General features: G+C 50.6%; 1 protein-coding gene across 2 annotated transcripts; it reads right to left on the reverse strand.

The window, feature by feature from the left end:
* Positions 1 to 14185: 14185 nt before the first annotated feature.
* Positions 14186 to 17962, reverse strand: OTX2 (orthodenticle homeobox 2; the record flags this gene model as incomplete). 2 transcript variants are annotated; one of them, XM_079769538.1, is made up of 3 exons in its annotated part: positions 14186 to 14806; positions 16680 to 16831; positions 17866 to 17962. In XM_079769538.1, 3 exons carry the CDS (start codon positions 17960 to 17962, stop codon positions 14186 to 14188), a joined length of 870 nt encoding a protein of 289 aa, XP_079625664.1. The 2 variants fall into 2 exon arrangements, with proteins under 2 accessions (XP_079625664.1, XP_079625663.1); XM_079769537.1 differs by having other exon boundaries at positions 16680 to 16855.
* Between the last annotated feature and the right edge of the window lie 8093 nt (positions 17963 to 26055).

Raw genomic sequence — 26055 nt, forward strand, 5'->3', positions numbered from 1 at the left:
AGTTCCTGCTCCATTGCAGACATCACAAGGGATGTCTTGCCTCCTTGTCTGTGACCTGGGAGACACGTTTCAATTTTGCAACCTGAAACAAATTGCTTGCACAGACCGTGTGCTGAAGAACTGTGGAAGCTGATGACGAAAGTTTTGCTCTTTACATATGTGGTCCATTTTGCCTGTTCAGGCTTTCTTGAGATATTAGCCCCTCCAGCCACTTACTAGTTTTCCCTGTAATTCCTCAGAGAGAGGAATTGCCATCTTCAGTAAATTTATTACGCTGTTCTGATCTCCTTCTGCCATCATTCATACTAGTTGATTTGCATAAAATGCCTTTTTTTTTTGTTTCCAATTATTCTCCTATTTCTTTCTTTAAACCAAGAGCCCAATTTACAAGGTCTTTATTATTTTATTACTAAACTACTTTGCTCACTTTTTTTGTTAAATGCCAGTGTTTAAGGGTGGGGGGGGGGTGTGTGAAATGTATTGACAGCCCGGTTTAAAAGGAAATTAAAACCAAGTTTTGACAGTGCTTTTAGAGATGAGGAGAAGGCAATGAATATTTCCCACAGACTGGATTAGCCTCCATTATGTGGAAATGAAGATGCCAGTATCAATCTCAAGTACAGTGAGAACAGGCTGGTGTTCAGAGTGCTGGAGGTGGGGGGGAAAACTACTTGCAGTAATGGATAAATATTCTAAATCTTACAAGGAGAGGACTAGAAGTGTGATTTAAAGATAATAGGGTAGTTTATTTTGTTACACCTTGACCCCCCCTTGTCAAATTTGTTTTCATCTTACTTCCTTCTTTTCAAATATATTTGCAGATTTTAAAAGATGTGTGAATTCTTCTACTATTTTTTTGTTTTAGATTTTTATTGATTTCAGAAAGAGGAAGGGAGAGGGAGAGAGAGACAGAAACATCCTATCTAATAAAGAGGGAATATGCTGATTGACCCTCACGCCATCACAAAGATGGCGGTGCCCACAGCCAATAAGAAGAGGATATGCTAATTGACTGCCCCGCCCTCAAAGATGGTGGCATCCACAGCCAATAAGGAGGGGATATGCTAATTGACTGTCATGCCCTCAAAGATGGTGGCACCCACAGCCACAAGATGGCAGTACCCAGTCCCCTCAGCCCCCCAGCTCCCCAGGGCCAGGCTGAGGTGCAGGCAAGCCTCGGATGGTGGCTGCCCAGCTGCCCAGGGCTGGTCCAAGGTGCAGGCAAGCCTCAGATGGTGGCTTTCCAGCAGCCCAGGGCCACCCAAGGCTCAGGTAACCAGGGCCGGCTGAGGCTTGCACTGCTGGCAGTGGCAGCAGCAGAGGTGTGATGGGGCATCGCCTTCCCCTGATTGCCAGGTCTATAACCACCCTTGAGGGCTCCCGGACTGTGAGAGGGGGCAGGCCAGGCTGAGGGACCCCCCTCCAGTGCATGAATTTTCATGCAAAGGGCCTCTAGTCAATAATAAGAGAAAATCATTGATCGGCTGCCTCCTGCAATTTCCCTACCAGGGATTAAGCCCAAAACCCCAGCATGTCCCCTGACCGGGAATCAAACTGGTGACCTCCTGGTGCATAGGTCAATGCTCAACCACTGAGCTACACGGGCTGGGCTTTCTTCACATGTTGAACAAAAAATACAGACTCTGTAACAAAGGCAACTCAACACAAAATGAATTTAACCATGTAGTTATGCTACATCTATAATTTGATACTTATACAACATTGCATAATCACTCTTCTTGCATTCTTTCTATTACATCTGTGATCCTATTCCTTTAGTAGAATGAGTACAGTCAACATTCATTCATTAAGACTTCTGACTCTGACTCAGTGTCACTGACCGGAGACTGACTATGACAATGACAATCATGGTGGGAACATGAATTAAGCACTTAGTACCTACCAGACACTGAGCAAAGTTCTTTAATTCTCACAACAATTGGGGAAGTAGAAACTATTGCTTTTTCTATTTTTCAGATGAGGACACCAAGGAACAGAGGGGTTAAATAATCTTCTTAAGGACAAACATCTACCTGGCTATAGAGGAGTTTAAATTTAAACCCAGACAATCCAACTCGAAAGCCTGAATGCATCAACATTATCCTTAACTACTCCCCTGGCAAAACTAGGGGCCAATTTCTCACATAACAAAAAAATATGTACTGACTTGCATGTTCTAAAGCACCTGGAAGTCACATCTCATTAATTAATGTTGTATGAGGGTTTCTACAATGTTAGAAGAGCCAGAAATGTAGGCCAAAAACACAAACCCATTTGTATATGAAGTTGAAGTAAAGTTATCCAAAGCTCAAGCAAAGTTCAAAATATTCAGAAATGATAGCAGGATGAACACAGATTGCACCTCCACAAGGGAAGCTACAGACCTCCCTTGGCACCAAATCCATGGAAGTTATCAATGAAACACAAATGTAGAAATCCTAGTCCTACAGCAAAAACTGACCTCTGGGAAGTAGAAATTTATTAATTTGGAAACATCACCTGGTCCAATGCCCTGCTTATTGTTTTTAAGATATATGCAAATCATTTCAATATGGGAAACTGATCCTACATTTGGCATCACCACCATAAAGATGTGGTAGAACTAGATCAAGAGAATGCAAGTCAGGTTTTATTGATTGATTGATTTTTCAATATATAGTTTATTGATTTCAGAGAGGAAGGGAGAAGGAGAGATATAGAAACATCAATGATGAGAGAGAATCATTAATCAGCCACCTCCTCCACATCACACACTGGGGATTGAGCCTGCAACACGGGCATGTACCCTGACCAGGAATGGAACTGTGACCTCCTGGTTCATTGGTCGACGCTCAACCACTGAACCATGCCAGTGGGCTGCTTTTATTGATTCTAGAGAGAGAGGGGGAAAGGGAGAAAGAAACACTAACCAGGGCTCTCTTTATGCTTCTAGAGCCTTATATCAGTGAGCCACAGTCAAACCTTAAGCAGTAACAAACTTAATTGTTTATTCCATGCCCTGTTTCCCAACAATCAGACAATGGCCTGATGTTACAAACTGCACACTTTATCAATCAGTGACTTGTTATCCTAAGAGATATCCCTGTACCAATTGGATGTAATGCACCCCTCCTGTGATTAGTAATTATGGCTTGGGTTTATTTAGTTTATCCTTTTGGGGAGAAGGTACCAAACAATGAAGTAGGGTTTGCAAATACTAGTACCAGTTACTAAAAAGCTAGGGCATCACACACAGGGTCTAGGAATGAAGTTATGAAACAACATTGTGGGGTGTCTCAGTGACATTGTTTATTAACAACTGAAATTCTGCACATGTCAGGTTGATCTTTGATCCTGTCCCAAGGAGGTTATTGCTAAAAATACCTAAAATAATTTGGTTTTACTTTCACCATCGATAACCTACTTTCAACACATGGACCTTAGAAAATATATTAGTAAAATAAGTAACTGCAGCCCTAACTGGTTTGGTTCAGTGGATAGAGCGTCGGCCTGCGGACTGAAAGGTCCCAGGTTTGATTCTGGTCAAGGGCATGTACCTTGGTTTCGGGCACATCCCCAGTAGGGGGTGTGCAGGAGGCAGCTGATCGATGTTTCTCTCTCATTGATGTTTCTAACTCTCTATCAATAAAATATTTTTTTTTAAAAAAAAGTAACTGCAATATTTTTAAACCTCTCCAATGTTTTTATTTGCCAATCCTCTCTGGAGCCATCTAACAAATCACACAGAATCATTACAACCAGAATATTGGAGTAGCGGGGGCAGAATAATTCCACCAAGCGGGAAAGGTACGTTTCTATGACTTCAGGCTAGTGCTGAGTACCCTGGGATGTGAGGTTAAAACTATTCTCTCCACATATTTGAAAAGTGCAAATAGTGGCGGTTCCCCGTAGGTAACCTAGCCTGGTTTCCCTCTGGGTATCAACACACAGGACAGCTTTTGTTCACCAGCAAACCCCTTCCCTTTATTCTCCACTGTCCCCCCCCCCCACTTCCCATTGCCCCTTCTAGCCCTGAACTGATGCCAAATGAGTATACAGTGATCTGTACAGACCTCACAGATTGCAAAAATAAAGCCATTTTCAGAACAGTAAAACCAATTCCAGATAGCATTTTGCCACTTATTTTTTTAAGGTGCATTTTTTCCTTTGCTGTTTGGCAAAAAAAAAAAAAAAAAAACACCACACATTTCTTTCCAGAGGCTTTTTCTAGTCATAGTCACAGTCACAGTGATGTTGTTCAAAGTTTATTGGGCGAGGAACACACACAGTTACCTTTTCAACCTTTTAAATTTGTATTGGATTCTAAGCTCCCACATCTTGCCCTTGGGCATTTTCCTTGATAAAGCCCTCCTACCTTCCAGTCCAACAAAGACCAAAGACTTTGGATATGAAATTTTTAAAGTAACCACTGGAGAAGAGGCTTCAATTGTATTGGCCCAACTGGCAATCTGTGGAAGGCCACAAGAATTGCTCAGAGATAACGCCCTGCCTTTCACCTTGCGGTCACCAGTTTGAGTCAAGCAGAGATTAACGGTGTCCAAGGGTTGTTATCATCTGGTGGATGGCTTGGGAGCTGATATGAAATAAATTGCTAGTATCTTGCGTCTACTTGCCTGAGGTCACCTGGTTCAAGCTATTTTGGGGACCAGATCCGAATCTTTGCTGCAGTGGTTACTCTAAATGGAAGCCTCTGAGCAAAGCTCCAATGCTAAATAAACCCGTAGATTCTGCTTCCTCTTGCAATAATGGGAGATATCCTCTCAGTCAAGGTTAGAAGTAAGCTGAGGATTGTGGGTGGGGGGAAATGGGCAGTCTGCTATTCTCAATGACAGGCCTCTGAGTATTTAATTTAAATTCTATTGGGTCCCCTACAGGTGATTATACCACGTGACCTTAAATTCCTCCCTGGGATGGCATAACCATGCCCTCCTTCTGATTCAGTCAGAAGGTCTCACCACTCTTATTGTTTCATCCATCTTTGACAATCAGCAACACTTAAGAAAAATGAAAAACTTTTCAACAGAAATTTTTGAGAACCCAGGCATGGTTGATAAATTTATGTTTGTGCAGCCCTAGCCTGTTTGGCTCAGTGGATAGAGCGTCGGCCTGCGGACTGAAGGGTCCCAGGTTAGATTCCGGCCAAGGGCACATGCCTGGGTTTCGGGCTCGATGCCCAGTGTAGGGGGGGCATGCAGGAGGCAGCCAATCAGTGATTCTCTCTCATCATTGATGTTTCTATCCCTCTCTCCCTATCTCTTCCTCTCTAAAATCAATAAAAATATATTTTTAAAAAAATTTATGTTTGTGCAAAGAGAGAGAGAGAGAGAGAACCAATGGACACTAAATTTTCTGCCATTTTTAATTAGGGCCAGATAATATTTTGTTGCTGTTGTTGGTTATTTTGTTTTGGTTAAAGGGGCTTTTTGGTTTGAATCATTAAATTGAATCACTTGCTTAAATTTTCTACTTTACACTGCATGTGTAGATAGCATTAAAAATAACTCATGTTTACTTCACTTATTATTTTAGAATGTGTTATATGAATAGCCTCATGGATAATCATTCAAATTAGGCCTAACTAGGTAGAATTGGGAAATAAAGATAATTTTGTAGATTACTTTGTGTTGTGTTTTTTTAAAATCAAGGTTTCAAAAAGTTAAGGGTAGATTTAAATTTCATAGGGTTGCATCTTGTCCCGTTGTCACCAAGAACTACAAGTTCCCATCTCCAAGTTCACCCTTCGTTCACAATACATGCATCATAAAAACCCATAGCTCTTAATTCTGGGTGGTTACAGACCTTTTTGTGAATCTGATGAAAGCTACAGATCTTCTGCCCAGAAAAATTTCATTGAACACACAGACAAAAACAAATTCTATACAATTGAGAAAATTCACCCATCCTCTATCCATGAACTACCATCCCCTCAAAATTGCTTGATCCACAGGTTAAAAGTTCCTGAAAAAAAGATTCAGGCATCTTTTAGTAAATATGTGTGTATTAGATATTCCACACCTTTATCAATAGATATGAAGGAAAAAAACAGGGTGGGGAGCAATGTGTCCATTTAAAATGGTCAGGAATCAAGATTATCGGTTTAATCAGTTTAATTATTTGTCCTTGAAAATGGTGAATGCATGTTTGTATGAAGTTTTCCACTTCTCTCCCATCGCAAAATCAGAAGGCCCCATCTATGGTCAATTTTAAGACCAAATAAAGGCTAGGCTTTTTTTGGTGAAGGTAATTAACAAACAGACTGAGTTCTTGTTAGCCTTCTAAAACCTCAAGTGGCCCACTTAGACTAAAATTAAAAATAGAATCAACTTAATCAGCAATAAGAGCTATTGAAGAATGCATTTCAATTAGAGACTAGCATCAATTTAAAATTTAAAATATTAATACGATCTTTCCCCAAATTACCTCATTTCATTTTTTAAACAAATATGTACATATAAAATTGCTCAAAATATCTGCACCCTATATTGCAAAAAAAAATGCCTTAGCACTGCCATAGTACTAAAATTTAATGGCTGGAAATTTCTAACCAGACATAATTCAAAGTTCATCAAAGTGGCCAAGAAGGACTGGAGCGGGGGAGGGGAGTTTGGTATGTGCACTGTAAGTGTTTAAAACTCTAACTCAAAATGCATGTTAGGACACTTCGTTTGCCAGTCATGTAACCGGGCCCTGGCACGGGGATCTGGCCGCTCCGGCTGGCGACGTCTGGCGTTGGGACCGGAAGCCGCCACCAGCTGGCTGGCCAGGCCCTCGGGGGCTCATGGGTGCACCTTCGCGAGGGCCCCGGGACAAGCCAAGCCCGGCCCGGCCCAGGAGGCAGGGGTGCGCCTGGTCGCCGGCTCTGAAGACCAGCCGGTCTCCGTCCCCGCGTCCTTTCACCACCAGGGACGGGAGGGAGGGGGGTTTGGACGTGCGGAGCCCGCCCAGCCTGGAGCCCTGGTCGGGGCTTTGGGCAAAAAAGGCGGCCTCGAGGGCCTGGTCGCCTCCAGGCGCCGCTACACCCACACCCACCGCCCTTGGCCCCCGGGACCACGAAAGCGGTGGGAGAAGACGGAGCTCCCGGGCCACGGGCTCCCCGGGCCTCTCCTCAGAGCGGTGGCCCATGCCCTGCGCCCCAGCCTTCGCTTCTGCCGGGCGGGCGCGACCCACAGCCTGCCACTCCGTGGGGGGACCTGGCGACCCGGCCACGTGCGGCCTCAAGCAGGGCGCGGGAGCCGTGGGCTCGAGGCCCGCTAGTCGCAGTCGTAGATCGGAATCTCGGGGTGCCACGCAGAGGGCCGGAAAGCTGCCTGTCAGCCCCTCCAGGAACTCCCGCCGCCCCGCACTCTTGTACGGACTCCAAACAACCCAGCCTGGGGCGCCGCGCGCAGAGGAGGGCCCGGGGCGGCGCCCGTGTGCGCTCTGCAGCCGCGGAAGGCCCAGATTTCGGAGTTTCCCAGCTTCATTTGCTACGCGAGGGGGTCAGGGTGGAGAACAGAGACGCGGCGCACTTGCCAGAGTTTTCGCTGAAACCGGGGGACCCATCCCCTCCCGGGTGCCGCGCGGCTGCCACGGCGTCTGAGCGCCGTCGATGGTGCGCCACCCGGCCCGAAGGCTTCCCCGCCGCGCGCCGCGGGCTGGAGAGCCCCGCGGGTTTCCGGACGGGGCGGACCGAGCATTCGCTCCGGGGCCTCTGCCCCGAGGCCCAGGGGCGCGGGACTCCCGCAGGGAAGCCTTCAGGCAATTTCGGCCTCCCAGGCGAGGGCCTCTATCTGCCTTAGCCACCGCCTTTGGGGCATCGCCATGAAAAGCCGAGAGGGGAGGAGCAGTGTCCCGCGGTCCGCCCCTCTAGGTCTGGAGGTGACCTTGTGCCTACGGGCAAGTTTTCCCCTCCCCTTTCCAGAACGCTGTGGTTGTTAAATGGGTTAAATGAAGAACACAGGCGTCTCCCGCTCGGATGTCAGGAAGAACGCCTCTTCTGAGAAGGATCCCGGCTCAGAAATGGTTGGGCTGTAAGCTGATAATCAAGTAGCTGTGCTCAAACACCCACTCAGGAACCTCGCCACTCATGGGCCATGTTATCACACACGATGTCCATTAGGCTCCAGTAATCTGCTATCAACGCGTTTTAGAGCCATTTGAATGTTAAGGAGATTGTTATTAATGGCCCCCGAGCCTAAAAGGTGACTATTGGTCCTAGGAACAGATTTTAATAAATGGGGGCTGGGGTGAGTGATTTTCGGGTTTCAGCGTAGCCTCGGGCCTCTGGAGATTCCACTTGGGAGACTGGGGGCAGGGCCTAAGGCAAAACCTTCACTCCGCCCAAAAACTGCCTCTGAGGGGCGCTTTCAGGCCTCTCCTCTACCTTGGGGACCCGGGATGGAGGGCGGGGGAGCAGACTGCCTGCAGGATACAGTAACTGCTGCTCCTTTGGCTCCCCGAGGCAGCACTTGCTGGTCCCATAGGGGGGTGGAGGGAGGGAACTGGCGATCGGATGTAGCTGCTAGAAAGAGACATCCTATTTCTAAAGAAGCCCTTGGCTGGAAGTGGCTCCTAGCGATGTCCAGTGGAGTAAGAAACCCTTCGTCCCAAAGGCCCCCTTACCACCTCCAAAGTAGGCAAACGAAGGCAGATTCCCTGGGGCGGCACAGGAGCCCCCCTGATTCTTGGGCAGCTTTTTCTCCTTGTGGTGCTGCAACGGAAGTCAACTCAAACTTCGGCCACTTACGGTTCTATTTGCTGTGGGATTCTCTGTCTTCTTGTCCCCCCTCACCCCCAAATACCATGTTTCCTTATGCTAAGAATTGAACTAAAGGGTGGGGGAGACCAAGGAATAAACGTGAGTGGTAGACCTCACGCTGCTCCACTTTTCCTCTGGGAGAAAAACAAAATTCAAAGCTGACCCCCACCCCCCAGTGAGAACCTGAACTCGCTGGCACCTGCAGTTATCTTTGACCAAAGGAGATGGACTTGGGAGGACTCCTTTATCTGAATTTGCTGTCAAGAGCAGGTTGGTTTTGAAATATAAAACACACTGCTTGCTAAAACCGGTTTGGCTCAGTGGATGGAGCGTCGGCCTGCGGACTGAAGGGTCCCAGGTTCGATTCCGGTCAAGGGCTTGTACCTTGGTTGCGGGCACATCCCCAGTAGGGGGTGTGCAGGAGGCAGCTGGTCTATGTTTATCTCTCATCGATGCTTCTAACTCTCTATCCCTTTCCCTTCCTCTCTGGAAAAAAATCAATAAAATATGTTTAAAAATAAAAATAAAACACACTGCTTGCAAGAGAGGAAGTCTGGCTGATTCTCTTTGGCACTGGGGGCAGCTCCCTTCCTCGGAGGGACTGCTGCTTACTTCTCCTCTCAGGCCACTGTGGCATGCAGAAGCTTCCTCCAGTTCCTCGAGTGGGTCCCACCCATTTCCTTCCAACTGGGTTCCGCTTCCTTCAAACTGCTTCTACCAGAAAAACTGCCCTTTCTAAATAATGCCTTAATTTTGTTTTCATCAGGTTTAAAACAAAAAAACCTGCATAGTACTTTAAGGTTTTATGTTGCTATTAACAGGCAGTTTGGAAGAGATGCTCCGAGCAATCCTATACAATGTGTCCAATACAGCAGAGCACTGGGGTCTCACATGTAATGTTAATTCTGTCCGAGACAAATCCCATAATCTGTGCAGTTTCAGAGCCTAATACAGAAAAACATCAGAGTGACTTTTGTTTGTGGGCTTTCTCTCTCCATCCCAGGGGACAGTCCCGGGGGCTCCCCATCTTTCCTAGCAGGCTGACCCAAGGGCAGAAATGGGGCAACTAAGGGACCAGGTTTTATCAGGGCACGCGTCCCTTATAGGGCGCTGGCCATTGAGGAGAAAAACAGATACTCAAGGCACTGGTCGCAGATCTGGGCGTGCAGATATGCAGATACATGTCTGGGGCTTGGACCCTTTTGAGAGAGAGAGAGAGAGAGAGAGAGAGAGAGAGAGAGAGAATTATCCAGAAAGGTTTCCAAGCAAGGCAAGAAGCAGTCTGAGGTCATGGCTAAGCCCCACCTCACATCTTCCAATTCTAGTTGTTTGCTAGGACTTCAGCTTCCATTTGTGTGGGAGGCAGGGATGCGCCTGTCTCCTGCCTGGCATTTCTGCATTTCTCTTTTGCAATAATTAATACACGTCTTTGTAGGCAGTAAACCAGCACCTAACACGGGCATGCCTGGTTTTGGGTTACAGCTTTGTCTGGGAAACACAGCAAAGCTGTCATGTTGGATGCGGGTTCGAACACGCGGCGTGCGTGCCAGGGCTGGCCGGCGGAGCGCCCGCTTCTGGTTAAGTGGGGCGGGTCCGCGGCGGCGGCCGGCCCTGCAGGTAACCGGAAGGGGCTGCCAGGCGCTGTCAGGACCACCAAAGGCCGCTTCCCCGTCCCAGAGCCGACATCCGGGGCCTATCGGTGCTACCCGAGTCCAGAAAGGAAGAGACAGGGCCCCCGGGTTAAACTTGGAAACAGAGGGGCCGAGAACAGGGGTGAGCGAGGTCGCCTGTTCCCCAGGCTTCTCGGAAAGCCCCAGCTCGGAGCCCAGGACCCCAAGGGGAGGCAGAACACCCAAGCATCACCCCCCAGCCCCCCCGCCCCCCAAGCCGAAGCACCTGGCTTTCTTGGGGGGGAGGGGAGAGGAGGGAGGAGGCAGGCCCAGCTGGACCCCTTGTTGGCGCCAAATCCGCCCCGGAGATCGGGGGCGCAAACGCGGCCTGGAGTCCCTGCTGCGGCGGGGGCGGCCGTCTCGCCCTTCTCCGCGGGTGGGAGACCCAGCGTCTGCGGCGCCTCCCTCCCCCCCCCCCCCCCCCCGACCCCGGGGAGACGAGGGAACGAGAGGCCGCGGGCCCCGCCAGGCTCGCTCGCGCCTCCCGGTCCCCTCCAAGGCCCGCTGGGCCCAGCTCGCCGTCCTCTCCGGGGGTCTCGCTGGCCTCCGGCCGGACGTTCCCACGCGCACCGGAGCCAGGCCATGAAGTCAGGGCGCCGAGGCCGCGCCCGAACCCGAGTCTGACTTCAGGGTCGCGGCGCCCGCTCCTCCCGGGGCTGCGGGCACTTGGGGCCTTCGCGCGGCCACAGCGCCCTGGGCACGGGGACCAGGCCAGGGACGGGCTGGGCTCCGCAGAGGTCCCGCTCCGACCCGAGGGAGGGGAACCGGGAGGGCCTGCGGCCGGCTGGGCCCGGGGCAGGGACCAGCTTTCCCCGGAGCCTCCGATGGGGCAGCCCAGGCTCAGGACGCACAGCTGCAGGCGGCCGTCGGCCCGCGCCCACCGCTGCGCATCCTGCCCGCAGCCCCCCGGGCTGGGCGGCCCAGGGCGGGTCGCCCCGGGACAGGCGAGATTAGAGGGAGGCGAGGGGCCGAGGAGGTGAGGAGACTGACCATTATCTAAATCTCAGCGGTTTCGAAAGCCGGAACTCGCTGGCCTGATTGAGTGTCTCTTATCGGCGAAGAGGCACTCCCAAGGTGAAACACAAAGAGTCGTCTTTCTGGGAACGATAAAGGTTTGGGGCAGCAGACCTCGGTAGGGCAAGCTACCCGACCCTCACCTCCGCCCCCCAAAACGGCCATTATCTTGCCATTTCCCGTCAACGTAGATCGCCAGTGCGCGGTTGATGGAGGGGGGCGTCCTTTCAACACCATCATTACCATCATCATTGGGCCCAAGGTGGTTAAACCCGGCCTTGACTGGGATGGTCAGGGCTCTCGGCCTCGGCCAACGCGGCTCCTCCCGGCCCGTCCCTCCCTCCGGTGCCTGTGGGTGTTGGGGGGGAGGGGGGAATTCATCTCTACTTAGTCGATTCTTAGGGGCTTAACTGAGTGGCCTGTTAAAACACAGTTGTGCAAAAGTGATGAAAAAAATTCGTTTCAGAGGGCAGTTAGCGCCGTTTTCGGACCTCATCCTTTAAAAAAAGAAAAAGCATCTGGAGAGAAACTGCTAACCTAACTGCATTATTTGCAGAGTAGCCTTTGTTGTTTTTAAAGACAGAATGGCTTTCCTGACGCTTTGTGGGGCATCCTGAAAGCTGAAGGCTGCGTGAGAAGTTATTTTGGATCTGCTTGACTACTTAACTGTGTGAGAAAAGCTGGGAGCAAAGGACCCCAAACCTAGAAAAAGGTCTAGATAAAGCAAAGTCTGTCTCCGCCCTGATTTCACTTCGGTGTAATCTATAGTAGGGTGGATGTTATCAGTAGGTACTGGGAAATCTTGCCACCAAATTTTGCCTCTAGTATTAGGTGTGAATGATTGCCTTTTTTTTTTTTTTTTTAGCAGAACAAAAACAATTAGGCAAGATGATGTAGGGTTCAAGAGAACATGCGCACCCAGGGACAGGGAAAAAAAAATAGCCAGAAAACAAAATGGTTGCAACTGCTAACCTTCATTTAAATAGTTACAATCAAAAGTCACTTAATTTTGGTCAAACTTAAAGAGCATCAGAAGTTTCCAATGAGATTAAATATTACTTTGACCTCAGGAGTACCAGGATCATTGGCCCATTTGTCTCTAGTGATTGGCCTACAAAATGCAGATACAACTGAGAAGGGACCTATTTTTTCTCCCTCAACACTTGCTTTAAAAAAAAAAAAATGACCAGAGTGCCTTATGTTCAACTACTCAAATTATAGGTTTTAAAACTTTTCTGAAACTCCTTTGTTCAGAAATCATTTCTGCCTGGATTGCTTTCAGATTCTGATTACATTCACTCATGTTTACCTCAGATTTTTTTTTTTGGAAGCTAAAAAAAAAGTCCCCTTAATCAAATAAGAGAATAAAAACACAGAATTCTTTTCATTCTCATTTTCTCTGAGGTCCTACAGTTTTACCCTTCTTGCTTAAAAAGTTGATTTATGTTAAAACATACTAATAAAATGCCTAAGCAATCAGCAGGATATGCAGCAGGGAGGGAAAAGCAAGGAGACAAGATCCTAAAGATTGTTGGTCTCTCTATTCAGTTTCAGAGCAATCCTGATGAAAGTCACAAACACTTTACATACCACAGTCATTCATTTCTACTCCATCATTAGATTAGATCCACCCAAATTTAAAAATAAAGTCTGCTCTCTAACCTAAGAAAAACATGTTTTAGAAAGAAAAGACTTCTCCCTTATAAATAATGGTATACAATTAAACTGGACCCAATGTTGTGCTAGAACCATTTTAATATAATTATACATATCTGCCAAATCCAGGAAGAAAAGGTTTATGCATATATCATTTTTCCAGTTAACATCTGCAAGCATAAACAACAATGATCTCAGTTTATAAATTCATCAGGGTCAGAGCAATTGACCAATGTCTCTTTACTGCCAGGTTTACCAACAGTAAATTACAGATGAATCAGTGTCCTTTCGTTTCTCTTCTCTCACTCTCCTTGTCCAGAGACATTTTGTTGTAAAGTTTCAGTACAGCTCCCATTCAGCCAAAGGTAATCTTTTTAGGTAAGTACTCAGTTGCTCTGGATTTTGCTTATAATTATAACCTATTTAATCACAGAAGAACCCCTGCAGAGGTGGAGTTCAAGGTTGCATACAATAACAGGAGATCACAGTTTTGAAGTCTAGCACAGATTAAAAACCACAGATGTACCATTTATATAAGACACACACTGATTGTCTCTTAAACTACATATTGACTCCTTATGAACATTATTTTTTTAAATAAAGTAGTGCATCTAGGACAATCAGTCGCACAATTCACACAGCCCTGAAAAGGTTTTCAGTGCCAACTAACAGTTGGTCATGAAACGTGAGTGAGCTTGAGACACTGTCCATTCCTAAGATTCAACCAAGGATTGGCTAAAACATTGGAACACCTCTGCTTAAGAAGGCTATGTCCTCCCCGCCTTTACCTCACAATTTCGTTTGGCTTATTTTTGGTGGTGTTTGGTTGCACATGGCTAGAATGCTTTTGATCACTTTGAGAATCGGGAAAACCAATGATCTAAAACTATGACAGGATCTTAAGTAGATTGGTTTGTCCATTTCAGGTTGCTGGTTGGTGGGTCCCTCTAAGGACCTTCATTTTTCCTTCTATGCCTCCTGAAACATTGATCAGAAGATGAGTCTGAGTATCATCCCATCTAACTCTTTTAACCAATGCCTGGCTAAAACTGGAATGTCCAGCCTGGTATATTTAAAAATCACCCACAAAAAGAGGTTCTACAGGTCTTCACAAAACCTGGAATTTCCACGAGGATGTCTGATCTTTATAATCCAAGCAGTCAGCATTGAAGTTAAGCTTCCAGGAGGCAGTTTGGTCCTTATAATCCAAGCAATCAGTGGTTGAGTTAAAACCCAAGCTTGAAGCTCCGTATCCCTGGGTGGAGAGAGAAGCTGGGGACTGATTGAGATGGCTGGTAACTGCATTGGTACCCATAGGGCTGAGTGTGGCCCCTGGTCCGGGAAGCTGGTGATGCATAGGGGTCAAGTAAGATCCACAGTCCATGCCCCCGAAGTAGGAAGTTGAGCCAGCATATCCTTGACTATAACCTGACGCCTGAGTATAGGTCATGGGATAGGACCTCTGCATGCAGGAGGAGGAGGTGGACAAGGGATCTGACAGTGGGGAGATGGAGGCTGGGCTCCAGATAGACACAGGAGCACTGCTGCTGGAAATGGCCGGGACTGAGGTGCTAGAGGGGGGAGTGAATTGGCCACTCGTTCCACTCTCTGAACTCACTTCCCGAGCCGGAGATGTCTTCTTTTTGGCAGGCCTCACTTTGTTCTGACCTCCATTCTGTTGTTGCTGCTGCTGTTGGCGGCACTTAGCTCTTCGATTCTTAAACCATACCTTGAAAGGGAAAGAAACTTCTTTAATGTGGTTTCAACAACTCCTTAAGAACAAGGGTGGCTCCCAGGTTATATAATCTCTCCTACGTGGATAGATGAGCTGACAAACTCTCCTGCCACTGAAAACCCATTATATAGTACTCTCATATATATGCTCCTACAGTTGTAAAAAATGTTGGGGAGGCTCTGTCTAAAAGCATTTGACTCTGCTTTACTCCCAACCTAGAATAAAACTTAAGACCAATCGTATGGCTAACAATTCTCCACCTCACTTCTCTATGTTGCTTCACCTCGAATACACACATACACACAGGCCCAGCTGTATTTTGGGACTCTCTCACAATGGGATAGAATGTATTTATGTCTTTTGGAGAAAAACACAAGGGAGTGAAAACAATTCTGTTGTTACATGCCAACAAGAACAGTGTAAATTCCAACAGTTTACAGTCCATCTTCTAGGGAGCAATTGCTAATATGGAGGTTGGTTTCATCACTCTACTTTTCGTCTCTCCTAGAAAGACTCACTCACAAAAGAAAGCTCCAAGGAGAAGTGAGGAAGGAGGTCTGAAAGCCACTATTGGGCCAAACCTTCTTTGTGTTAAGTGGAGTGTCCCCTAGGTGCTCTGCTTTGAGCTCAAGGACAGACTTCCCCACTAGTCTCAAGTTTGAGATTAGAATCTGTGCCTTCAGGGTCGTGCCATCAGCACCTAGATTCAGTTTCTTGTACTATGCTCATAGGCTTGTCAACTTCAGCCTCTGCCTGCAACCCAGGCAATTCTTTTTACCAGCACTGTCCACGTTCCATAATGAAGGAGCTGTGTTTAGTGTGGGAGGGGGCTTATCAGAGAAACTACCAGCATTTTCTGGGCAACATGTCCTTAGCTGCCCTCTTCGATGAACTCTCCATGTGAGTGTTCTGTGGTCAAAATGATGCTACCAAGGCTGAGTGAAGCATCGCCAACCATTCAAGTCATTTATTTTCTTTCAGTGACGACTTTTGTTGAAGCCTAACAAGTTCTTCCATCCCATTTTGAAAAAGCCTCTTTCCTGGTTTGCAGTTCACTCTGGTGTGTCCCAGATGACGGGGAGTCTCTGGTGTATATGCTAAGTTTAGGTGCTAATCATTCTTGCAGAACTCTGTATGGGACCCGAGTTCCAGGAAAGTTAAACTTTACTTTCCCTCTCCAGCTTAAGGTCAAGTTAAGGGGGCCTCAGGGAAGGGGGGAGGGGTCACCAGGGATATTAGGCAGATATTGTATCTGCTAAATGGCTCAGAGCTAGCAAATTCTGTTCAATCCCTAAAAAGTCAAAGAAAACACTCTTGCATAATTTCAGAGCACCAGCTGATCCCACAGCCTAGCTCTACCACCAGCCGACGGGTGACCTTGAGCAAATCATCTACGGTTTCTTCATCTGTAAAAATACTGGGACTACCCGGGAGCTAAGCTTCTTTCACCCTTAAAAGTGAATGAGAGAATGGGGGCAGCTTTGTACACAGGGGAAGGGAAGTACTAAAATATTGTGTGACAGTACCTGCCTTCTGCCGCCAAGGCTGGGCCTCTGTAGGCCAGGTACCCCAGACTTTTGGGCTGTGCTTCCTCCCTGAAGCTAGACCACCAGTCTTACTTTGCAACCTGAGCGGAAGACCCTTGCTGGTCGGACTGAATGGGGGTGGAGGGACAAAAAGGAGCTCTAGGAGAAATCAAGCACTCCAGGGCCTTAGGCGAGTTTGCCGGCCTCCTGAGGAAGGTTTAGCTTCAAGCCTTCCCTGGGCCATCTCAAACACAGGGGACTCGCCTGAGCCCTCTGCGCACCCCGTGCTGGGGGAGGGGTGGCACGGTTCGGAAGGGTAGGGCTGTCTACAGCTGCCCTACCTGCACCCTGGACTCAGGCAAGTTGATTTTCAGTGCCACCTCCTCCCGCATGAAGATGTCTGGGTACCGGGTCTTAGCAAACAGCGCTTCCAGCACGTCTAGCTGCGCCCGGGTGAACGTCGTCCTCTCCCGGCGCTGTTTCCGGGGGGTGGCTGCGGGACAAGAAGCCCAGGGCCCTTTAGGGTGGGGGAGCAGTTTCTCAGTCACAGGGGTCTCTGCGGGTGCTCCAACTCCCCCCACCCCCACTCCTGCCCCCCACCCGGACTCCGCGGCCCTCCCCTGGTCCTCCCCAGCCGTCCAACCGGAGCCGACAGCGTCTGCCCCACCCCGCTCGGCGGCCTGGGCCCCTCCAGCGCGCACTGGGGGTCTCGGGACGCACAGCGCCCCAGCAGGGGAGCCCCCAGGCCGCCTGACGTCGGCGATCTCTCCAGCCAGAGCGTCCCTTCGAAAGCTAACAAAACGAATGAAATAAAGGAAGACAAAAAAAGAAAAAAAAAAAAAACACAAACACCAAAAGCCTCCAAAATCAACCCCGAAAACACAACACACACAAAAGACCCATTCCAGGGGGTCAGAGATCCCCGGGGGCCCCCAGCTCGGATTGGTGGGGCGAATCTCGATCCTACTGGAGATCCAAGGGCCTTTGTTCCCCCACCTTTAAAATGGGGGCACATTTCCTCCTCCTTCTGTGAGGACTTTTAAAAAAACACACCAAAAAAGTCTGCTGGGGAAGGCAGGCAGCCGCACCCGCGCTCAATCACACCTTGCGGGATTAGCGCGGCGCCTGGAGGGCCGAGCGGAAGCCCAGGTGGGGCGGCGAGAGCCCGAGGGAGAGGCAGAGGGTGCTTCCGAGGAACTGCGCTTCGAGCTATGGCAGGGGCCTGTCGCCCCCAAATGACCAGGGTAGAGACCTTACTCGCCCCACTCCAATACGCGTCCCCTATTCACCCAAAGAACCGGCGATGTGATTTTGTGGACTCGCTCCCCGCCAGCCCCGGTCCTCTCCTCCGCCAGCCCCCGTCCAGGGGCTCTGAGCTGCTTCCCGAAGGAAAACCCAGTTGGGATTGGGCCTGGAGCTAGGGCAGCATCACCACCAGCCCGGTGCTCCCGGGGGTTAAGGGTGTCACGTCCCCGCGGGGCGGGTGTGCGGAAGGGCGGGGCAGGCGTGTCGCGGGGGTTCACTTACCCGGGTAGCCCACCGAGGGGTGCAGCAAGTCCATGCCCGAAGTGGTCAGACTCAGTCCATTGACTGGGTAAGGCGGTTGCTTAAGATAAGACATCATGCTAAGGTTGTTAGGAGGCGCAAAGTCAGCCCAAACCGGGGGGACCCAGCCGGAAGGTCCTGCGTCGCCGGGGGTGGACAGATTCAGGGTCCTTGGTGGGTGGGTTTGGAGTGGTGGAACTAAGGGCAAAGCAAACAAACAAACAAGAGGTGCTGGTTTACTGCTTCGGAGGCAGCAGCTCTTCCACGTTTCACCACTAACTTAAAAAGAGCCCGGGGTACTCGGGGCAGAGGCTTTTAAAGAGCTTGCAGACCCTCCTCCTCACCTACCCAACCCCCCAAGCTGCTGTGAAACTAGAAGGGATGGAGACCTGATAAACCTGTCTTCCCCACCCCCACCCTAAACTTAAAAAAAAAGTACCCGAAGAAAGCAATTACCATCAGCCTGCCCCGAAGAACAAAACCCCACGCCTTCAAATGCACACATTGCATTCCTATCCCTGCATTTGCATAGGACTCATTGGCTGGCACTAGCTAATTGTCTCAAACAAAACTTGATTGGGGCCATTTGCAGAGACAAAGAACTCTTCGGCTAAATAAATAATGCTGATAACAAAGCCCATTGGTGAGAAACAAAGAAACAATTCAAGAAATCTACCTCCCCAGACTGTTGCCTTTCCAAGGCTGATTTTAATTATCTTAGCTTTTTCACCACTTGCAACAGCTTCTAACCTAAAATATCAGTGCATTTAACATCTAAAATGTCAACTTGCTAATCGACAAACTTGAGAAAACTGCTTAACCACTATTATTCCACATTTAAAGTCATTTCCAGTCATCATTTTCACCTAATTAGTAGCCTGGGTAATTAGATTTTGAGGCAAGTAACAGATTTATTAGGGTTCTGGAGAACCTTGATTATAATGTGTATAAAGAACCAAAGCTAAATAAACAAAAATCGAACTTTTAATAGACACCCATCACATATGTAATCATAGTGCAAAAAAATATAAATTCTTCAAGACTGGCACAGGGTTTGCTAGAAATTCTGAAGTAAAGTTAGAATCCCGCCAATCAGAAAATGAGAGGCCCCACATCTGCAAGGAGGAAGGGTGCAGGTTTGCAGTGCAAGCTGCTTCCATGTTGATTTTGATGTGTGGAGGCTGCAGGTCCAGCGGGAGGCAAATTTTCGGACATTTGGGTCTTCAGCAGCTCCAGCAGTTTCCTGTTAACTCTAGCTGCCTTTTGAACATTTTAGTTTTGAAGAAAGTAAGATACACAAACACCCAAAGTTGTGAAACTAGTGCAATTTCTCCCTACCGTTCAAGTTTCCTACAATCCCACAAGAAAAAGAGCTCAGGGAGAGAAAAGAAAGGAAGCAAAGGAAGTTATTTACTTTCTTCAGCTGACTGTCTCTCACCCCCCCCCCCCCCCCCAAGCCAAGGGATCCCAAATGGACGTGAATATAGGCCGGCAGCTGGCAAGTCTGGCTTTTTATTTCCCTAAGAGATGGCATTTCTCCTGCAAGGATCTCTACTTTGCAACTTTGACACTCTGAGAGTTTGCTCCAAAATGGCGGATACAAGGTTAGGAGAAGTTCCTCCTTACTTTTACAAAGGTCCTACTGCATTTTTAATGATTATGGGCTTTCATCTTTAGATTGCTTAAAAGGTAGAGACACAAAGTTTCACAAATGGGACGAGGTTACTGCAAGTTCATCCCGATTTATCTTTTATTTTTCCTTTTTCGTTTTCACTACTTCCCGACTTAAATTCATAGCACAAAAGTTATTCTTTCCACTCTCGGACCTAATTTAATATAATTTTTATAAATGTCCTTCTTGGGGGCGTTTGCATGATCTCATCAGGAATACTAATTTAGTGGGTCCTACAACAAAGACTTGATGTTTTCTAGTCTCGTCTCTTTTCAAGACACTTATTTGGAAGCGGTGGAAACAATATTGCTTTTAAAATACAGTCGTTTGTTTAAATCGCCTCTAAGCTGGAGTTCTTTCTTGTTTAACGCAATCTCACCACATTGGCAAGTTCTGAACTACTATAGAAAAAAACTAAAATCCTATCCGGTGCACATGATAAACATGGAAGTGTCCGTCCTTGCATGCAGAGCTCTCGCCCAATTAGAAACGCCCGACACATCCTACATGCAAGCAGCACATTTCAATATTAAAAGTGGTAGCAGACCGAAAGCGGCGGGACAGCGGTCCTCTTTGGTGCTCCTTCGCCCTTACCACCGCAACATGGCTAACATCCTCGGGTAGACTGTTCCCCCTTATCATTACTGAACTCATCTTTAGAAGAAAGTACTCTCCAAAAGCAAAACTATGGGGGGAACTCGCACCGGCCAGCCTTGGTATCCTATCCGCTCCCAGAGGAGAGAGGCCCGTGGGCCCTCCACCAACTTCCAAAGCCCCGCCCGCGCTCCTTCCTCCCTTCCTCTCTAAGCGGAGCCTAGGAAGAAAACAGAAATACCTTTTCAAGAATATAAGCCGCAGAACGCCTGCTCGGGAAGTGGCCACTGGAGAATCCTACCCTAGAAGAAGCGGGCGGCGGACGCGCGGCAAGTTCCCGCCGCCGGTCGGCCAGTGACTCGGGCGTCCCCGCCGCTGCCAGCCCCGCAGCCCGGCGGCCTCGCAGCCCCAGGTCCGGCCCCACTGCCCGCCTCGGCCCGCGCCGCCTTATATCTAACGGTCAATTCGTGCAATCTGTCGCTCCCCCCTCCCTCCCTCCCTCCCTCCCCCCCTGACCGCCTTGGTGTGTGTGTGTGTGTGTGTGTGTGTGTGTGTGTGTGTGTGTTTTCTTCCAAGGAGCCTATCTACCAGTTGCTGTGTCCTCGCTCAATAATAATTACCCCGTCCGAGAATTAATTATAATAAATGTTTTCTTGATAAACTAACGAGATAATCCGAGGGGCACACGTCCCTTAATTACAGGCCGCCGTGCTCAGCTCTGCTCCGCGCCCGGGCTGATTAATTTTCTGCATGATGGAAAGGAAACAAAACTCCGCGGGCTGGCGGCTGGCCTGCGGCTGGGCGGGCAGCGCGGAGAGGGGGCACGCGGAGACGTGGGCGCACCGCGGGAGCAGCCGGCGCGGCCTCTCTCCTGCGAACTCGAGTGAAAGTTTCTGGCCTCCGGGGATCACACCACGCTGCCACCCGCGAGGGAGGGAGCAGGAACGTGCCAGAAGGGTTGGCCTTGACTATTAATTATGGCGAGGAGAAAGCCGGGTGCTAGCGCGCGTGGAGGGGTCCGGGTGGCTCCCTCCTTGGGGGAGGGGTTTCCTCGCCAACTCCTCTCCGGCGCTACGACTTTGGAGGCTGGAACGCGTCCCGAGGTGCGCACGGAAACCCGCAGCTGCAATGCAGCCCTAGGGTGGAGGGCAGCAAGTCCAGGGGCGACTTCCGTCCCCTCCCCAAGTAATCCGCCACGCCAGGCCCTGCTTCCCTCACCCCACTGTAAAGGAAGGGAAAAAGCCAACTCGGAAGTCTGATGGGGAACTTGGGTTTCAAAAAATCTGGCCTGAAATCGGACCAGGCGTTCAAGAGTCCCTTGAACGCATCAGCACCGAAGTCGTTGCCTTGCGACACGTTGGCGAGGCCGGGTGACGGCCGAGACTTTCTGAAGGTTCTCCCGGGGCAGAACCCGAGCGGAGGCCGGGCCGCAGCGCACCCCTCCACCCCAGCCCGGGCCCGCGGCAGCCCGTGGTCGCCCAGCCCGGGAGGGGTGCGAGCCAGCGCGCCAGCCAGCCCGCCGCTGCCCGGGTCCGCGAGCCGCCGAGGGGCCGCCTGCCCACGGAAGGACTCCCGTCCCGGGTCCCGCCGCGGCCGGGGGCGGAGCAGGGGCCGCTCGGCGCCACTTTGCCCGCCCCAGGTGCGCGCGGACGGCTGCGCGGAGGCACCCAGGACCGTCGCCGGCAAAGTCAAGCAGTGAAACGACTCTCAGATGCTCGCCCGGCCTAGTGACTGGGTCTGGGACCACAACCACCACGGGGGGAGGGGATATTGCAGTCCCGGGGGGGGGGGGGGAGGTTGATCGGGGGAGGGGAGGTGTTGAGAGAGAGAGAGAGAGGAGGAGAGACAGAGAGAGGGAGACAGAGACGGAGAGAGAGAGACCTGGAAGCTTTGGAAGAGGCTGGACGCGGGGAGCGAAGCTTGGTGAGCTGCTAGCTGCTTTAGGCCGGGAAGAGGGGACCGACCGGAGCTGCCGGCGCCCCCGTCTCCTCGGTTACCCTCTTGGCTCTCCTTTTGCGTTAGGGCTGGACCGGAGGCTGTCCGCGCCCGGAGACCCGCGAGCCAGCGGGCTTTGGGGGCGCCGGCCCCGGGAGGTGCCCGTGTTATTACTCTTGTTGTTACTATCCGTCCCTCTAGCTCCAGATGCATCTTTTTGTCTCAGGCTCTGAAAACGCCCTGCGTTCTGATCCATCCGAACGACCCAAACCACAGCCGAGGGCCAAAACGCAAAGGTCGCAGGGAGAAGCCCAGAATGGGCGTAGACATAAAACAGAACCACAAACAACACCCCCCCCCAAAAAAAAACAAAACACCCCACGGTAGACTCACAGGGTTTCCACGACGTTTTGCGGAAGCGGAGAGCCCAGGAGCGCGCTCCCTCCCTGCCCCCTACGCCTGCCCCCGCCGCCAGGTCCTACATTTTTTCTCAATGGTCGTTATTACACCTCAACACGGACAAGGGACAAACTGCATCCGCCTTTAGCAGAAATCCACGTCCGCGGAGATGCAGCGGTCGGCCTATTGGAGGCCTTGGGGTGATGGTGGACAGAGGGACTTCTAGATACAGACAGACTACACAGATGGGCACTTACCTTACAGCCGCATGGGAGGTTAGAGAGAAAAAAAAAAATCAAATTATCCTTCAAAATCCCAAGTAGCCAGCCAGCCTAAAAGAAATCGAGAGTATTGAGTTATACACCTCGCAGTCTTCACCTTTCCGTGAAAAGTCAAGCACAACGAAAAATAAAATTTGAAGAACAGAGAACGAAGAAAGTAGCTGGAGCTGGAAACGCGCGCGGGCCCCGCCGCGATACGTACAAAAGTAGACGCGGCGAGGGCTGCCCGGGCGGTTGTTATTTTTAATAACAGTGGAGGCTGAGTTGGAGCTGAGGTCGGTTCTGCTCTCAAGGAGATTTGCTGAGAAAGCGCCTCTCTGGCAACTTTTTTGACGCAAACTCTCCAACCAATGGCAGGGAGAGAATGATTGACACATCTAAGCCAGAGGGAAAATAATAAAAACACACAACAGGGGGAGGAAAACAGGCCGCTGCTGCACGGGGGGACGGGCAGGCAACAAATCCAGGCCTCCGACATTACCAGAATGTTCTTGAAAGACACTGGGCTCGCCTAAAATATCCATTGTGGGCCAGAGCAAGTGAACTGACTGTACAATTAAAATAATGGGCAGGAGGCCGCTCCTAACCTCCTTCTCTTCCTCTCCCGGTCCTCCCTTTTACGCGCCCCACCCCTTTTGTTTTGTTCTGGTTTTGTTTTAGGGAAGGGGAGGAAGGAAACCCATGCGATGGAAGATGGGAAGATAAAGTATTTAAGTAAAGGCAGGAGAAGAGTGCGGGTTGGGGCTACCTGGGGTATCGAATTCTGCGCTTAGCAATATGTGTGTGTGTGGCTCAGATGCAGAAAGCAAGTCAGACTGAAGCTTAAAAACACGCCTTTGCTTTCTCAAACAGGGTCAGACCAGGCCGGGGGAAAGGAAGGAGGCCTGCGAGCGGGGCGTGGGCGTGTAGGCAAGCCACAGACAGACAGACAAGTCCAAGAACCAACTATTTTCAAAAGCTCCGTGTCTCTCCCACTCCTGACGCCTTCCTAAACATCCCCGGGCCCCAAAGCGGGAGACTCGGGCTCCCGGATCCTCCCGGGTTTTTGGAGTTTTAAGAAGCCTGAGGCGGGCTACAAAGAACAAGAACCCCGAAGCTACCCCCGGGGCCGATTTGGGGAGACCCAAGGAGCTTGGTCAGGACGCGGGTGTGTGAGAGCGGGGTCTGCCGGGTACCCGGGCACCCGGGGCGGGAGACCCGCCTCTGGAATGAGAGTGTCTGTGTTCACAGCAAACGCCGCCCAAAGCCTGCGGGGATGGGGCCTGGAGCTAACTCAGCCCCCGCGGCCCGAGGCGGGGCTGGGAACCGGGAGGCTGGAGAGTGTCGGCGCCAGGGGACCCGATCCCGGCAGAGCGGACCCCAGCCCAGCCTTTCTTCCTGGCCCAGAGAGCGGGACCCCACAGCTCTCCAACTCGCCTGAGTCCCTAGAAAAGCAGAAACAGATTGGGTGGGGGGGGGGGGAGGGGGTGTTGGGGGGGGGGACAAGGGCACCGCCCGAGACTGTGTGAATGGCGGGGGGGGGGGGGGCAGGGAAGAGGGGGGTAGCAGGAGGCTGTTTTTGCCCTCACAACTCTCCAGGCTAGAAAAGAAAAATAAAATCTCTTCCTAAAAACACCCTCTCCCCTCCAACCACCGCCGCCACCACCACCACGGCAAGTGGGCCCAAAGAAACAGCTCGCTGCCTTTAATTTGGGGGACCTATGTTAATGAAGTTGGTAATTAATTCGTCGCTTTGTTGTCGGTTCTTATGCTGTATGTGTAATCAAATGTGGCCGTCCTTGGGATTTACAGCAATTAACGAATTACGGGGGTGCGCGCGAGGTGGCGAGCGCTCTGCAGCCGGGCTGGGCTCCGGCTCGCGCTGGGCCCGGGGCTGGGCACTCGGCGGCCGCAGCCTCGCAGGTGTCTCTGGAGCTCTGGGCCTCGACGTCCCCGCGAGCCCCCGAGCGGCCCCGGCTCTGCCCGGCTCCTCCCGGGCCCTCCGAGACCGCTCCAGTCCGCAGAGACCCGTCGCCTGTCGTGTGCCCAGGAATCGCGGCTTTCTGGGGGCCCGGGCTGGGGGGGAGGGGGGTGAGTACAGACCTCCTTTTTATCTCACCCCGCCCCCACGGTGCTGAAACACCTGGGGGCTGCCCCCAGAGGCCTTCCTTTGGGGCGGGGGGAGCCGGGGAGGACAAATGCCGCAGGCGGTCTGGCCCGCCCGGCGCTCGAGGGGAGCGCTGGGCCGGAGTCCCCGTGCTTTCGGGGGGCAAACCCAGCCTGGTCCCCTGAGCCAGAGCCTCTTTCCTACCCGGAGGGAAAAAAAAAGTGTTGCCCCCAGTTTGATCACAAGGATGTTTCAAGCATCAAAGAACGAAAAGAGAAAAATGGACGTGGATGGTCTGGCGGAGGGGAAGGGCCGGAGGGCGGCCTTGGGGTCGGTGGGGGCGGGGAGGGGTGGAGAACTATCAGAACACGCGCTGGCGACCTCCACCAAGTAAGTGAACCTGTTTAGGCTGGGAGACCTAGCTGCTCTGGGGTCCAGTGTCGTGGGGACCCCCTCACGGCCGCTGTAGAGGTTGTCGATGTCTTCTTCGATGGTGGGGTTAGCGGCACCCCCCTGCAAACCCCCGGGCTCTGCGGGACGAGCAGCTTTTGGCGCCGAGGGGAGTGGGAGGGCTTTTTCCCGGGCAGCGGCCGGGAGCGGAGTGCTCCCGCGGCTCCTTCGCCCTCTCGTCTAATAACTCCGCGGAAATGCGGGGCCAATAAACCAGGAATGGGAAACGGACAGTGTTAAATAAACAAGGGTCTCTTTAAAATTCTCATCCACTTCAGATGTCTAAAGTAAGATCGTGATGATTTTGTCACGGTTTGGTAAATTTACCCCTTTAAGAGGCTTTCACAAATCCCAGAACACACCTTCAGCCAGATTTGAATATAGATTTAGGTTTTAAAACCCAGAAGCTGGAAACACCGCTTTATCAAAGAGAATTTCCCTTTAGCTTAGCAATGTGCTGAAGCTCTTAAAAGATTGGATCTGAGAGAGAGGGAGACAGAGACAGAGGAGAAAGAGAACCTAGAGACAGAGAGGGGCAGACAGGAAGGGAAAAAAAAAAAAAAGGACTTTCTTTTTCTTTCTAGAGGAATTCTGCCCAGACTCTGCAGCAGTTGCTAGCAAGCAAGCTTTCTCCTGGATGTCTCCTGGAAAAGTTGCAAAATTGCTCTTCACCTGTAAGAACATGCTCTTTATCTTCCAGTCTCTTCTTGTCATTTTGGAAATTGCAGACAGCCGGGCTCAGGTACAGTCCCCAC

Source organism: Cnephaeus nilssonii, assembly GCF_951640355.1.
Source record: "Cnephaeus nilssonii genome assembly, chromosome: 4".
Classification (NCBI taxonomy): domain Eukaryota; kingdom Metazoa; phylum Chordata; class Mammalia; order Chiroptera; family Vespertilionidae; genus Cnephaeus; species Cnephaeus nilssonii.